This window comes from Pempheris klunzingeri, chromosome 22, assembly GCF_042242105.1.
Source record: "Pempheris klunzingeri isolate RE-2024b chromosome 22, fPemKlu1.hap1, whole genome shotgun sequence".
Taxonomy (NCBI): domain Eukaryota; kingdom Metazoa; phylum Chordata; class Actinopteri; order Acropomatiformes; family Pempheridae; genus Pempheris; species Pempheris klunzingeri.
In genome coordinates, this window is record NC_092033.1 from 15,584,677 (window position 1) to 15,601,788 (window position 17,112).

Sequence of the window (17,112 nt, forward strand, 5' to 3'; positions counted from 1 at the left end):
GCGCTCATAGAGGTAAACAGACATTGTTGACTTCTGCCAAGGCTGCAGAATCCTTTCAAAATGTATTCTAATAATAATGTTGGGAAGTTTATAAACGTGCATCTGGATCAGCATCAGAATCGGCACAGTGAGAGACAATTGAGGAGTTCGTAGGAAATGTTGAGAAGTTATTTTAATAACAATGTTGTCACCAAAGATCTCCTGTTTTTGTATTTCCCAACAAATTCAGCTTTTCATAGATTTCTAAAATATTCTGCCAACTGGCAAATAAAAAGGACCAAACAATCACCTCCACGGCCAAGGAAATAAGCAAACATAGGTGTTGAGGAAGGGATAATTTGTATAAAAACAGCTTTTTCGTTTTTGGCAAATCCTTTAGTGAGAGATAAAGCTTTTTCAGATGACCTTGTCCCGATGCAGCGATAAAACCTGAGTCAAAAGACACTTATTGGAGCAGTTACTGCCACATTACAGCAGAGTGTATCAAATATTCAGAGCCTTATGACTGATGCTGTTGCTCCAAACAAGCATTGGTACTATGTTGCATATTATAAATAGCTAGTATTTCAGTCCAAACAACGTCCCGTGACTCCATCTGTATGACACAAGAAGTCACATTCTATACAAATCATTTATAGAGCACATTTGTAAATGCCAAGTTTAAAGTGCTCCAGTGGTCATCCTCTCACAGAACAACATAAGTAATCAATAACTAAACTGAAGTTCTTGATAGTGACTTCATTTCTCAGAAATGAAGTACTGAATTAATATGTGACCCAAGTCGAGACAAGCTTACAGTAATTGCCGTGTGTTTATTCCAGCTGTAAGTGGCAGTCATTAGTGGGTTGTGCTCTCAAACCCGACTAGCACGGTGCCAGTTTTAGCACAAAAAGACAACACATCTCGCATCCCACAACACATCCCACACATTGCCAACTTCAACTGACATCTTGTGCAGCACGTTAATAAAATCGCACATTCGCCAGCAGCACCACAATACTGACAATACAGACAAAGAGACACACATTTCACATGGCTGACTCCCAACAGAAAAAGACGCTGCACTGTCGTTGCCAACACTTAAAAGTTGTTTAAATGGAATTAAAGTTTACCTCAGCATTTTCACCACGTGCTGTTGACAGTGTATATGCATCAGACCGGCTTGCCTCACATCCTGCCCGCACTCTGTTTTTGCACGTTTTCCTGCCCTTGTTGCTGTGTCACAAGCACCACGCTGACATGCAGTAGCAGTGGCAAACACTGTTGTTGCTAATTACATCTTCAACAACGTCTGAGGCCCTTTTATTCAAGATGAAACATTTTAAATTCGAGTGGATGCGTTTTCAAGTGAGCTCTCGTCAGCTAGAGTGAATCTGTTCGCATGATTCCATTGAATTTCTGTAGATGAGTATCCCCTTTCGTCAAGTTTGACGGAAAAGTTTTGGGTCCATAGTGGTGGTCCAGTGGACTGTGGATAATCAGGAGATGACTGCTTAATGATTAGTCCTAATTCTTGACCTTTTGTTAGGCACCACCATCAGTTGGCAATTTAATTTTACTCAACACCACACATTTTTTGTATTTTTATACACCAGATTTCACCATATTTGACAAATAGCAAGTTTGTCAAATATACAACAGGTAATATCAAAAATCTAAGATTAATTAGTAAGTGTACCTTCTGCTAAGAACTGTTTGCCACAGTCGTATTTCCAAGGTTAGTCATGAACCATCAAGCTCACAAATCTTTAGCAATGACGAAAACAACATTGGAACCACTCTTGGGGTTAGAAATTTGAGTTGTTGATTAAGATAATTAAATGTCCCTACCTGGTGGCAGATTTCGTGGACGACCACCATGGTTAGCTCCATCTGATAGGATGATGACGACACCTCAGCGTCCAGCAGGATCTTCTGCTCCACAAAGACGCTGAGCCCCCAGTTCTCCATGGCAGCGTAGGGATGTTTGGGCACCGCCAACAAGTCTGGAAACCACACACAACAACTATTTTCAGCACATGCTGAATGTGTTCCTCTATTAGTAAACTCCCAGTCAGCTTCATCCAGTGAGATTCCACCATTAAAATAAAAAGCGACGGCCGCTCTGACAGAATGACTGCTGGCATCAGAGGAGATCCCATTTTGGGTTAAAATTAAACTCATGAGTCATTTTAACAACCTGCCAAAGAATCCTTTTATCCCCACAACATGGATATACGGAATCTTCACATATAACTACATATATCTGGATGAAAGAGAGAGACAGAGAGAGGGGCAGAAAGAGAGAAAAATGAGGAAAGACATGCAGACAGAAGAGAAGCAATAGAGTAGAATGAGGACAGAGGAAGAGAGAATAAAATGAAAAGAAGGACAAAGAGCAGGAAGAAACTTTGAATAGGGGTGAAGCAGAAGAAAGGAGTTGTAGAAAGGGGTTTACTTTCAGTAAAGAAGATTTATCAGAGTGTTGGACGAGTAATTAAATGTCAAACTTCAGCAAACGTAGAGCAACCTCACTGGATAAATAGTCACAGAAAAGTGGAAGTCATCCACTTAAAGTTTAGTGGAAGTTGTGAAGTTGTAAATCACTGTCCTTGCAGGAACAGATTAAACTTAATCCTGTGAACCCTTGGCTGTTATTCCTCAGTTTCCTACATTTATCTTTATTATCTTGGTATTCCATATCTTATTTTTAGTCATGTTAGTGGCTCGACTCTAGGGATTGTTGATCAGTCATGCCAGCAGTTTGGTGATTATGACATTTTGCAAAGACATTCGTGGTCACCATTGGATGATTTTTATGATCTGCTGAGTTTTCCTCTTGCGCTATTATGTTGACATATTTGGTTTGAAATGTCTCAATAGATATTGGATGAATGGGATGGATGAATGGTGAGAACTCCTCTGACTTTTGGTATGGCATGCTAGTTGTAGCTTACATTCTCTTGGACAGTTTTTATGAGAAAAAAAGCTCAACTTGTTTTTTTTTGTTTAAGTTTTCTGCATATATGTCCATCTTGGTTTTGAAAACAAAGATAGCGATTGCCAAAATGCCAAACTCAAGGCTGAGTAGTCCACAAACCAAAGTGCGTGGTCACAGTGACTACATTCACATTATTATCACATAATGAGGAAATGTTTCTGCACGGTCCCAAGATATTGCAAAAATTGTTTTCCACAAAAGCCTTCATAAATGTTTATCCTCACAGGACATTGAGAATAATCAACTTAAAATTGTTAACCTACAATTTCTTTTTTTTAGCCCAGTTTTGTTTTTTTGGACATTTTCCTGCTTGGTCCAGTGCACCCTGCAGCTGTTGCCATCAAACAAGTTCTTATAAACCACTGTACGCTAACTGCTCAGCACCAAACAGCACAAAGACATAGTCTAGCAGGTGAACATATTGGCACATCAAGCGGATTAGGAGCGAGATATTTTGTTCAGGAGTTGGTGGAGACCAAAACAGGGATAAAGAGTTATTGTAGAAATTCGCCTCTTTTCAATACAAAGGTTGACTTGTTTAAAGTGAAAATGAGAAATAAAAGAGGAGGAGTTGGATGTGTGTTACTTTTCAGAGAAGAAACCTGATTAAAAAGGAGGAGGAGAAGAAAGAGGGGAGGTGAAAAGGTGAAAATGAACTTTTTGTCACTATACAAAAACCTGATTGTTTTTCAGGAAGAAGAATCAGTGTTTTTTTCTCCAGAAAATGAGTGACGAGAGTTTAGGTCCTCATTTAAATTTAAAATCAGAAACTTTTGCATTTCAGCTGCAGTGACCTTAGTCAGTGTTACAGGATCACATGCACAGACAATTGTCTTTGACTATATATATATATAACTCTAACAAACCAGTCAACTGAAAGATTTTCTTTTCTGTGGGTCAAGTTTTCACTCTCTCAACTTATCTTTTAAATGTAGAGAATAGAAAATAGATGTGTAGAGGAGAGAAGAGAAAAAAGAAAATGTTGAGGTAAAAAATACATTTTCCTGGAAAAAAGGGAAAAAAACTACAATTATTGGTATAGTTTATGCCAGATATCTAAACAAATACTGGCCAGGTTGTCACAAAAGTTACTGAACACACTCACACTATGAACCTGTTTGATTTGAATGACCACATGACATTTCCTTAGGCACCAAAACATACATTTTAAGCTCCACTCCTGGTAAGACTGTGTCAATAATCTGTAACAATTGCTACGTACAAACATTTTTCCTTATAGACATTTCAGACATGACATAGAGGGGACATGTGTTGGTTTTGTTGTTGAAAAAGGCTGATTTACTCGGTAAATTTCCGAGTGACATTAAAGTTTTCTTAATGAAACAAAGTTCACAATCTGGTTTTTGTTTCTCCACGCAAAAGCCTTCAGGCAACACTTAAAATCTCACTTTGAACATCTTGTTTTAGTTCCTCCACATGGACCCCTGTCAGCCTGAATCTGTCAGTCATCTGAGCAAAGAGCGCCATCACTGCAGTTTGACAGCTGTCAATCCTCATATGATCTGTGGGTTACTGTTGGCAGGTAGTGTAGTGAGGTAAAACCCACTGAGAAATACACACTGACAGAGTTACAGTAAATGTAAAGCAGAGAAAATACACAAACACACACACATACTCATGCAAATGTTTGCACACATACATTTTTTTTTTTATTACAACTGTTGCTAGATAGTTTCAGGGCTAGGAACACTCCTACTGAGAGAACCCACACACACACTCATGCATACACAGCAGTCTATAAGATCCATCCATCCTCCCTCATGGCAAACAGCTCGCTCACCAAAGGGTGGTAAGTTAAGGAAATAAGTTCAAAATGTACAGTTAAAAACAGTAAAACGTGTCAGCCTTGGCGACCAGTCCAGGGTGTACCCTACTTCTCGCCTCATGTCAGCTGGGATTGGCTCCACCCCCCCACCCCCCCGCGACCCTGAAGGATAAGCGGTATAGACAATGGATGGACGGACGTTCTGTGTCTTGGGCTGGAGTGGACTGGTTGCCAAGCAATCAAAGGGCTGACATGTAGAGACCAACAACCATTTACACAAGAAATTATCCAGATTTCCATCCAAACACCAAAACCAGCCACATAGCAGAGAATTGGGCTCAGTCAGTTGCTTGATTTTTATGTTTAAAAGCAGAAAACAGCAGCAGCTGCCAGTCAACTCTGTCTGGAAGCTAATCAGGTATGAATACATGTCATGATGCGACTCCTTGGGCTGCTGGGTGGCCTTTTTTACCCAGCACGCATCTCTCTGGCAGAGTGAAGGCAGTCGTGAAGACCCACTGTGTTAAATGTTTTGAGGTGTTCAGAAACTCTGTGCTGCCTGAAGGTGGAAATGTTTTATTTCTGCGTATCAGTACGGCAGGAGATTCATTCTAATACTGAAGTACTACATTAAAATGTAAATTTCCTTCTCTTCACTAACTCCTGGTCTTAATATTTATCTATCACAGGACTGCCACCAACATTGCAGCTACAAAATAGGTAGTTAATGAATGTAAATTGAGTGGCCATTGCTGAAAACATGCTGACCATCGCATCAAATACAGGTGCTTACAGATTAGAACTTTAAAGACTGAATATTTATAACACACCAACATCAGTATCATCCAAGCCAACACAGTCTGAATTTATGGAGCTAATAGCAGATTCTGTTGATGATGTAAAATAAGCTTTATTGTCAAACAAGATTACAGAGAGAGAGAGAGAGAGTGTATAGTTGCCTGGAGGCACAAAAACAGCTGCTGCAGACAGAAAACTCTTTCACTCTGTTTCTGAGTTTTGTCCCAGTTTTCCAGCAGCTGATGAGGAAGCGACAAACAAAGACAGAAAGCCCTACACATCTGTGTGCAGATGTTACTCGTTTGGTCTAATGATCATTAGCTATTTTCGTTCTTTAATAGAGAGCGAGTAGTGCTTCTACCTCGCTCAACCGGCTACATACAGTAATGGTTGATATGAATAGCTTGAAACAGACCAATCGCTGATTGAGGCCTGCGGTGTGTTTACAGTCAGAAGCGTTAAGTTAAAATTGGACGTTGTATCTGACTGCAGTGCATCAGACGTGCCAGGTTGTAAAAACACACGGCTGCCTGCTGTTTGTCTGTCAGCTTCAGGCCTTTGCAGCTTCAACCAAATAACCTGACGCGCCAGATGGTTTGTCATACAGAACCATTTGGGAAGCTGTCTGTGAAACTATGAAGAGCCAGGTACATTCAAAAGAAAACTTGGCATGTGATTGGATGAACCATCTGTCGATCATCTAACACAGGCTACCTTCAACTTATCAGATCAACAAACCATGTAACGTAGTTTAAACTGTGTCGTTGGAACCATTTGGAATCGTTGCTCTTCTTCCAGTGACAAAATACTCTCCACTTCAGGTATAGCTGGTGGTTTAGCAGCATCTGTGCTAATCTCTTTTAGGAGCAGCCAAACAGTTTCTTCTCGCAGTCTTTCACAACATAACCCCTGCCGTACCTCACACTGGTGGTGGTTCAGCCACAACACATAACTTGGCGCCTAGAATCCGGCTTCTTTGCAAGGCAATCAACCAACTAAAGTTAATTTAAAATAAAGCCACACTGAAAATTAAACTCAGAAGTGTCGTGAACAAGGGTTTATACAACCAAATTCTTCTGAGAAGGCCACTTTTCTCCTTGGGAAAGTAATCCTGAGTTAGAAAATAAACATTAAGTCTGAAATACATCATATACACAGCTTGAACAGCAGTTACATAAATGATTTTTCCATTTTCATACAAAGTGCTTTAGCTCTAAGCTAAAATATATAGGTACAGATCTGGACTCTGTGAAAAGGCCTCAGCTCCCTTGTCGAGAGATAATTCATCACATCATATTTTGGGTGTCAAGCTGCTCACACTGTTCACATTTGATCCATCATCTAACCAGCAGCTGTCAGAAACTGTCTGTGTCGATGTCTGAGTCATCAACCATTTTAGGAGCTTATAGTAACTCCTTGTGGGTCAGAGACAAATTGTCGTCTGGAGCAACAAGCAATCAGACAGCCAGAAAAACATTCATCTCCACAGCATATTTCTTTCCCCAAAGTCTCATCATCTTTAAAAGATCTTTAGGAAAAGAGCTGGGTGATAACTCAATATGATCATTCATCCACTTTTGCCAAATTCATAGTGTGCTAACATGATTATATGAGACTCCTGTCTCACTCCGGAGACAGCAGAGTTGTGGGAGCTTCATGTGCAAAAACTAGCAATAGAACAGGGCTGGCGTGCCATTGGTGTGCCCATTTGTCTTACAGCCTGTTTTTTTTTTTTTTGCCCCTAACCATTATCGTTGCGGCCATAGACTTCTAGTAGTCTTCTTTCAAACTTAACCTCTAACCCTACGGAAACTTAACCACCATCAACACCAATACAGAAATGTAACCTAACTTTTCAGGCTACATCTGATGACTCAGTGACAGGGCATACACCAAGTGAGGTAAAACTCTCAAGTAAAACTTAATTTCCCCAGGCATATAGTACGTTATTTCATTCAATAAAAAGCTTTTGGAATAATCCAAAACTCTCAAAATTGTACATTGACGTTGGAAAATTGTCTGCAAAAGTAAAACCACTTCAACTGTTTGGTGTAAGGCCAGAAACATAGCCTATTAAGGGCAACTCTCCAGCCAATTCAGCACCATAAACAAGGTCAGTAGTCACTGAACTAACAACCACAGGGAGAGAGTGCATTTTCAGAGCAATGGAAGTTTGTTTTTGTGATAGCAGACATCTTTTGGACTATTGGAGTTTGAAATAATGGGCCATGAGAACAATGGGCAGTCTCCAGGACGGAGGTGTCGGTGTTTGGCTCGTCCAAGTGAACACCAGTGTCCAGTGTGTGACGGGCACCAGCAAATTCATCCATGCATCTTTGCTAGAGGAGAAGAAAAGACTATTCACAGAGCTGATTGGTGAACTACCATAGCTTGCTAACTAATGGCCGTTTCCCCATCAAATAATGTTACCCCATGTGTTCCCTCCAAAGTTTGGATTATATCTTCGATTAGGTTATGGTTAGGCATTGTAGATATAACTGGTTGGGCTTAGGGCCAAGGTTAGACAAGAGAAATATAAACCAAAAGTGTAGACATCTTGCACACAGTACTGGTAACATCCTAATGTTAGTCAGTCACAATAGCTCTCCATGCTTCTTTCCATTTCCCTCGTAATGTGTTGTGTATGATTTACTGCTGAACTTCAAGTGCAGCATCGAACACTGATCAGAACTGGTCCTCTAATTGGTTCAAACTAATTTAAAAGAGTACATATGGCATAGCTGACTAATCACAGCCAAAGGGTGGCAAAGCGTGACAGACAGAGTATAATTGGCAGCTCAAGTAATGCATCATGAAATATATAAGTCACTGTGGAAACAAAACTCCAAGGCTGTGACATGCTTCTTCCACAGCCAGCATCCAATCACGTGCCAGCCTCTGCTCCCAGGCTGAATGTGATTGGCTGACAGCTCATTATCCACTTGACTGAGGCTCAGACAGCAGAACTGATTGGCTGGCTGGGGGGCAACTAGAAACGTGATTGGTTTAACTTAAGGGTGAGATGCAAATGAGGCTGTTTGGTTCAAGGTGGAATATGCAAATGAGACAATATACTCAATAGACATTTAAATTAAAATGAAATGAATCGTTTCATTTTACTGCAGAATGAACCTTCTGGAGGTTTCTGTTTTCCAACACACACACGCACACATAAACACACAAAGTACAACCTAAATCAGATTCACTTCACACTCACCGCCGTCACTCTCATGGGGTTACTCTGCTGTTTTACCTGGATTCTGTCTCTGCCAGTGGCCTCTCCTATATTACTCCTTTTCCTCTTGTCTGGGGTGAAAAATAACTGCATACATTTGATGATGTGGCGCTGCAGACAAACAATGCATGCAGAGTCCTGGTGCAAAATGCACTACAGCATGCCTCGCCTAATTCCAAATGTTAAAGGGGAATTCTAGCATTGATTTTAGATAGAAATCAGCCAGTGCAAACCAGGCAGGGCTCCAGGGCCGGATGGCATCCAGGCATAGGTGCTAAGGGACTGTGCTAAAGAGTTAGCTCCCATTCTACTTGTCATCTTTTGGAAATCCTACAGGACTGCTTCAGTGCCCACCCTGTGGAAAACATCCACTGTCGTACTGGTGTCCAAAACACCCAGCCAAACCGTCAAAATGTAACCATTATCAACCATTTGCACCAGTAGCACCTCAAGTATTATATGGTGCCTGGAAAAATTGGTGCTGCACATCATTCTTTCACACAATCGGCCTCCCATCAGTTTGCCTATAAGGCCAAAAGGGGGACTGAGGATGCTGTTGCATGCCTCCCTCATTTCCTCCTACGACACCTGGAATTATTTGGTAACTTTGACAAACTTCTCTTCATTAAATTCAGTTCTGCTTTTTACACAATTTAGATACACAATACACAATTTCAGACTCTCAGTGCACCCTTCTTATCATCCACTGGGTAGACAGGTTTCTCAGCAACAGATCGCAGACAGTCAGTGTGGTCATCTTCTACCAACCATCACCAACACCAACATTGGTGCCCCACAAGGATGTGTCCTGAGGCCCTTCCTTTACACTCTCTCCGCCAGTGACTGGTGGAGGGAGTCCAGCCATCACCACATACTTCCAAATATTCCAACGACCCTGCCATACCTGCACTCCCCAATGACAAAAACTCCAGGCAATCAAAACGATCAAAACTCTATTTCCCACCTCACACAATGGTGCACGGACAATCATCTGCAGCTGAAAGCAGCTGTAGCAAAGACAAAAGAACTGCTCATTAACACCTCCACCCACATCCCACACCCGCAGCAATAATGACACTGCTGAGATGATGGAGTGCTTCCAATATCTCAGACTCATCCTGGACAAAAACCTGAGCAAAGAGCCACTCATCTCTGATATCTAATACGATGCCATATCCTGCTGATATCCTTATATAACACTTTTTGGATGCCCACCATCCGTTCTTGCTCGACAAAAGCGTAATTCAGTCCACTCATACTGTTCCCACCATTTCTTAACCATGCTAGAACGAACACACACAAAATGCCTGCAAAATTATTGGCCTCCCCACCCCTAACATCTCAAAACTTAACTGCAAAGCCATAAGCATGTACTCAGCCTGTTAGAACAGTTATAATATATAATAACGTCTCTCTGGAAGAGCTTTATCAAATCATATAAAATAAAACTGATGATGTCATATACATGTCATCAGGGCTATCTTGCCTTGGGCTTGAGTTAAAAAAATGCAACAGAAAGTCATCAGTTTATACAAAATTGTTGTAAAAACAAAACTAGTGATGTTGAGATTACCTAGCAGGCAGAATTTAATGAAGAGATGTAAGGGAGTTGCATTACAGGATGTGTTTTTGATCCATACTAGGTGCAAAAGTTCAGGCTATTTTGGCTTCTGCTTCTGAGTCCTGAAACTATGAAAGTGCAATACTAAGTCACTGAAGTACCATTTTTAAAGCCCCCGGAAGCAAGTATTTCTCTGCATTAAATATCTTATGCAAAAGCCAAATTAGAAGACATCTTAACGTATCATTTAGGAATAGCGGGCAAAGTGTGACCATGCACCTTTTTCTATCCTCACCATCTTGCCTGGGGGCGTCAGGAGGGTTTACAAAAGAGATTGAGGTTCCAAAATGGCAGCATCCATCTGCAGCGTTTGGCAAATCGGTGACTCACTCAGACCACTATCCTGCTGCATTAGGGAACATAACACCACCTGGCTTCAAGGTGTGGCTGGCGGAGGCTTTTTGCGTGTGTCTGTGTCATGTTTTTCCATTACTTCTGTTCTACTGTTGATCTGAATGATTCATGGCTGAATCATACTGAACATGATGCTGGTGCTGCACAGTGGCGGCGATAGTTTCAGTGTTAGAACAACAGACTCACCGGGCCCTGGATATCTTGCTGTGTGTGTGTGTGTGTGTGTGTGTGTGTGTGTGTGTGTGTGTGTGTGCTCCTGTTAATGTGTTTGTGTGCATTTGGACATGTCAGCAGTTAGCAGACGGCTGAGTAATTTACCTTATTATGAGTCTGTGTGGATACATTTTACATTAGATCTCTGTTAGCTTGAGACCAAGACCAGATCTAAAATTAGAATTTTGTTGATATTGTCTTTCCACAATCTGCATTCATGCAGTGAAATCCTCCAGAAGAAAGTACTGAAACCACCCTGTTTCCTAAAAATACCGTTCATTTGGGGAAAATCGCTGGTTGGATTATGTTCACTGGCAACACTCTGGGAAGTGAGACTTGCATCCATATTGGGCAACTCCTCACCTCATAATTTAGCACCGATGCCATCACTTTGCGCCAGTGTGCTCGCATGCTTTGACTAGTCTAAACAGAACCATAAAAATGCCAAGCGCAACGATCGTCAGCCATAATGAGTAGCCTTGTATCATTTGACATGCATCCAACAGAAGCAACCAAAGCACACCGGGCTGGATGTTCCAGTCGAAAACGGCAGCTCTGATGCTCATCAATGCTGGAAATTAGGACAGAAGCACAACCCAACAGGGTGGATCAACTGGGGTCATCGAGACCCAGGTTGTGGTGGTAAAATAAAACATTGGGTAAACCTCAGTCAGTCTATCTACTCAATCTGAAATCAAACACAGCATATGGTCTTCATTTGAGACCCTCATTTAAGACCCATTAAAAGCCATTAAGTGTGCATACAAACTGACCTGAACATCTCTGTAAATTAGTATGTTTGTGACCCGCTCTGTATTAAAAGTGTCGAGATAACGTCTGTCACGCAAATGGCGCTATGTAAATAAAAAGTAACTGGTTGATTGATAAAGAAGTAACAAGCTGGACCGACTCGATGGTTAAAACAGCTCTAATGTAAGAACAACCCCTCACTCACGCACACGTTTCAGATGTCGTACTGTGTGCCATCCTCTGAACTCTGTTGCCATTAATTTGACTCATGTAAACAACCTGCCGTTTATAGCTGCTGGCTTTTAAGGCTGTAGGCCATAACAGCAAAGAATGGCTGCAGACTGCTGCATATTAATCAGGCTTTGGTCGCCAGTAATGGGTGTTCTGATATGGTGACTGTTTGTAGACAGAGTTTCCCTGTTATGGAATAAAAGGATGTCATCCAAGCGGCAATATGTTTCCTACAAACGGTGTCTGGTGCTGCTGCTTAGTGTTTTTTCAGAGCTGGCTGAGAACTGCTCGACCTGATGCAGACTGGTGTTTCCTCACTGTAGAGGAAATACCCTCTAAAATTTTAATGAAGGACTCTCACTCGTAATGGATTTTATTTTTGGGACTATTTTTATCACAGGTTTGCTTCTTTAACTTGAGTAAAGGATGAGAATATTCTTCTACCTCTGCTCACTGTCACGTTTTTTTCTTTCCATGTCTCCCTTCACGCTGTTTGTCACATGACCCAGAGGTTCGTCTCCGCCATTTACACCACAGATAAAGCTCCATATTCAAGTATTGCTCCTATATTATTATTCATACTCGGTTCCTTCGCTTCCTCTCTCCCTTCCTCTCTTCTGTCGAGCGCCATTTGTCCACCAATTATCTTTAGCTCGTTCAGATAAGAGCTGCTCCATATTCAACAGACACAAGAAGAGAAAACGAGGGGGAGACTTTGAATGTTAAAGCGCCTTCACAGCGACCAGACAACCTGCAGCGTGAGAGAGAGAGAGAGGGAGATTAACCTGCCGCACACAAATAACACCAACGCTGCTAGAGGCTAAAATGTTCATTACACCCTATAATATGGAAGCGCTGCACAGAATAAACATCATACTGAGGGTTTAGCTACTCTTAGAAGTGGACCTTCAAATGGAAAGTGTGTCCTGAAGGTGGCGTTAAAGGAGAGGGGGAGGAAGAACGTGCTCCCTAAATTAAATGAGGATCTTTCTGGTGGGACTACATCGTTACAAGCACGAGGAGAGTCTTAGTACGGCATGCAGGTGTAAGATTACAGACGGGACCAAAACACATGACTGAAGGTTGATGAATTTATGCTTATAACCAACAAGTTTTCCCCACATTTTGTTTTATTCTTTATTTTGCTTGTATATTTTTTACAGTAGATGATGGTTTGTTTTACTGTTCATCAATGACATGTGGGTATAATGTTTGGCTGTGTGCTGAATTTAGAATCTAATAAAATACCAGAATACTGTGACGCCTTCAGAAGAACCTGCTGATACTGAACATAACACTTAAATTTGGATATTAAAGAATTATGATGAAAATGTGTACTAAGCAGAACATTTTGCTGTTGAAAAATAAACCTTTTCCCTGGAAACTTGGTAAATGACCTCAAACCTACACGCCAATTATGTTTTTGCATTCCTGCCCTGCAGGGTCTTTTATTACCAAAAGGGTCAGGTCAGAGTTTTGGACTATGGGTCAAACTCAAAAATGCTGAATCCTACATCTCCCACAACACAATAGGCATATCTGCATTCAGCACATATTGGCTGATTTATCAGTCAAACTCTAGCCTTCGAATTGAGTGTTTTGCTCAACTAAGAGTCCGAATGATTATAAAACCAAAAGGAGGGATTTGTCTCATTTCAAAAGCTGAAAACCTAAAATTTAAGTTTTGGATTTTCACATATAAACAGATGATACGCTGTAGAAGCATCCTGCTCCTGTAGAAGCATCAGTCCAAGCACACCGGTGAACAGTGCTGTTATGATACTATGTCTTATCCATGTCATTCAGTATCTCACCAAGTGTGAAATATGGCCACAAACTCTCCTTCAGTTTCTAAATTACAGTGTTGAATAATGGCCAGAAAAGTGTTTTTGCAGAACATTATGATGTCACAGTGACTTTTGACATTTTGGTAATAAAATGTCCTCACTTTGTTAGCCCATAAGACCTTTGAGTTAAATGTTTCCATAATTCCCAAATCTAATCAATTCATCAGTGACTCAAACTGGACATTTATGCCAAATTTGAAGAAATTCCCTCGATATCATGTTTACAAAGGGTGGAACGGGCGGATGGACGATGTCATCACATCGTCATTTCATCCTACTGGACATGTGTGTGAAATTTTGTCATAATTAGTGCATGAATTCTTGAGTTATGGCCAAAAATGTGTTTAGTGAAGTCACAGTGACCTTTGACCACCGAATTCTAATCAGGCTATCCTATCCTTGATCCTTCATGTGGATGTTTGTGCCAAAATTGAAGACATTTCTTGTAGACTAAAACAACTCTAAACAACCCACACTGGACTGGACACCATGCAGGCTCAAGTATGACGCTTGGATTAGTCAGCTAATCATTCTGCGCTAATTGTGACCCTCTTTCTGTCAGACCACGCCGGCCTGTCTGATGGTCTCTGCTGTTGGTTTGGAGTTCCACAGGATCGTTCCGCTGGACTGTCTCAGCCCAGTGAGCAGCAGCAGCAGCAACTAAGTGGTTCATTTCTAGAAACTCCAGCTGTCAACGAGGTGGTTCTCTGGCTGATTTGATTTTGAAAATGTTTTAATAAGGTGTGGGCTGAGTGAACGGTGAACATGTCCTTTAACAAGCCTCGAGCCTGAAGATGATATCCGGCTGAGAAGCAGCTACAGTCCGGATACAAACTCTCTCTTTTTGGCTGCAAAAGTGGAAACTATCTGTGTGTGTGTGTGTGTGTGTGTGTGTGTGTGTGTGTGTGTGTGTGTAGAGGAGACTCAGAGGACAGTGACCATCAGATCGCCCCGGGCGCCAGCTGATTGGCTTGGCTCACTGCCTGCCCAGCCAATCAGCGATAAAAGCTGCAAATCATTTTATAGCCGAGCAGAAACGACCTTTGGACCAAAGTATCATAAAACACCTGGAAAAGTATAATTTCATATTATAAATGACCTGATTAGTCTCATTAGCTGCCTGGTCTGTTGAAAATGTTATTTTTAGAACTTCTGTTGCAGGTCACGAAGCTGCAGTGACTTTCTGCAGACCGGCTTCTGATTGGACGACAAGACGATAACTGCTTTTTATTAACTACTTTTTGCTCTTTGTTCCTATTAATTGTGTTCTAAAAATGGCCGTGAACCACTTGAATGGTGGAAATATTGTGCACTCCACTTTCCGAATTAAAAATTCAACCCTCTGGCGATATAACGGAGTGTTGAGGTGGATAAGAGTTTGTAAATGGATTTACTTCATGGGTATTTGTGTGTTATATCTACATGTCTTTTGTGGGACGGGAACAGTAGGAATGAAGGGCATCAAAATACTGAGAAGGACAACCAAACTTTCCACCAGTTGGTGACGTTAACATCTTTTGCCAACTTCAAGCAAATGAAAATTTTTTTTAGTTTTGGAGAATGCCATCACAAGTGGAAAAATTTGATTTAAAAACCAGGAAATGGAGCGTCTTACATTAGCTTGACTTCTGGCCAAATTTAGCCAGAAATTTAAAAAGCAATTGCAGAAAATTTAATTTAAAACTAAACAAGAATAATCAATAAAATGAATAGTAAAATATTCTTTGTCTGAAATAGAGGACAGGAGGACATATACACTTATCTGGTCCTATTCATTCTCTATAACTTGAGTAATTTCCTTAATGCTTATCAGGTGTAACTTAAACAGCGTTAACAGAGTTAATAATAAACAGTGTTAATCAAATATATCAACTTAATGTTTATACTGTTTGTACACACAATCATTGTGCAGCTGTCCATCAATGACGAGTGTCACCGTCCTGTGAGGAGCAAAGGCCTCTTCCTCGTCCCTGTACCTCTCAAAAACAGCTAAACCATTCCACAGAGTCACCACACAAACTGAAATATGCAACATGCAAAGGGTGGCACAAACACAATGTTTCCTTTTTTTTTAAAATTCTAATTCTCTTTGAAACTTAAATTCCCCTTTTTGCATGTTGCCAGGATTGTCCTGCCTTGCTTTGGACACTATTTGTAAAGTCGTAACCAGTGTTGGTCAAGTTACTTGGAAATAGTAATAAGTTACTGATTACTGATTACTTCTCCAAGAAAGTAATCCAGTTACTTTACTGATTACTTTCTTTTAAAAGTAATTAGGTACTTTAATTACTTTACTTAGTTACTTTTCAAAAACATGACGCACAACCTGAATACACTATAAAGCAACAGACCTTTCAGCCTAATTCTATTCTTCCTGCATATTCCATTATAGAAAACTGAATCAAATGAAACTGTCTTTTTTAAAACTTGTTTTATCAGTTTCAGTCTTTCAGCTTTATGCACATTGCATCACTAAGTCCTGTCGCTCTCAAGTCTATTTTCACCTGTTTAGCAGGAGAGGGGCCCTCCAAGTTTCGCCCGGTGGAACTGGATGTGGTAGCCGCAGCGGGCATGTCGGTGGGGGGAACCGGGGGTTTGACATTCCCGTGCTGGCTAGCTAGGTGCTTGGTTAAATTTGAGGTGGAATTTTTTGATGTGGATAAAGGTTTTCTTCCCACACACAGTTTACAGCGGACGCTAATATTTTTGTCACCTTTTACCGAGTCAAACGCAAAGTAATGCCGGTACTTCCAACCATTAAACGCTGTATGTTCCTGCTCTCTCCCGCTCCATGTTGTCTCGTTCTTCACTTCACGCGTCTGTTGTTTACCAATGACGCGTTACTTCTAACGCGTTACTGCCCATCAGTGGTCGTAACCTCGACCAGATCGTATGAAAATGCAAAAACGTTGCAGAAAAAGTGGGTGCAGCAAGATTACGTAATTAAAAGAGCACCGGTCGAATCTTAAATGGTGCAGAAAAATGATGGACATCAGATATTGGTGTTTGTTTCATCTCTCAACATGAGGAAATTTACAGTCTTCTCGTTGCTCTTCTTTTCATCTGACTCAATTTTTGGTCTTTCCATTGAAGTGGAAGCGTAGGGGGATGCAAAGTGTGCGCTCAGGAGACGAGATCTCCCAGCAAGCCACATGTTTCTCATACACTGTATTTGGGTATTTATAGGATATTGTCATGGGTAGTTGAGAGCTCATTAAGCATAACTGAGTCACTCCAGTCACAAAAAAAAAAAAAAAAAAGTACACAGAAAGCCCATTTCCTTTGCAATGGAAAGTC

At 41.0% G+C, this 17,112-nt stretch overlaps 1 protein-coding gene across 1 annotated transcript in view; it reads right to left on the reverse strand.

The window, feature by feature from the left end:
- The window catches only part of trhde.1 (thyrotropin releasing hormone degrading enzyme, tandem duplicate 1), a 167,440-nt gene that overhangs the window by 77,549 nt on the left and 72,779 nt on the right, over positions 1-17,112 (reverse strand). The window contains exon 5 of the mRNA XM_070854016.1: positions 1,831-1,985. Within this exon, the coding sequence (XP_070710117.1) occupies positions 1,831-1,985 (155 nt within the window). The remainder of the gene's footprint in view (positions 1-1,830; positions 1,986-17,112) is intronic.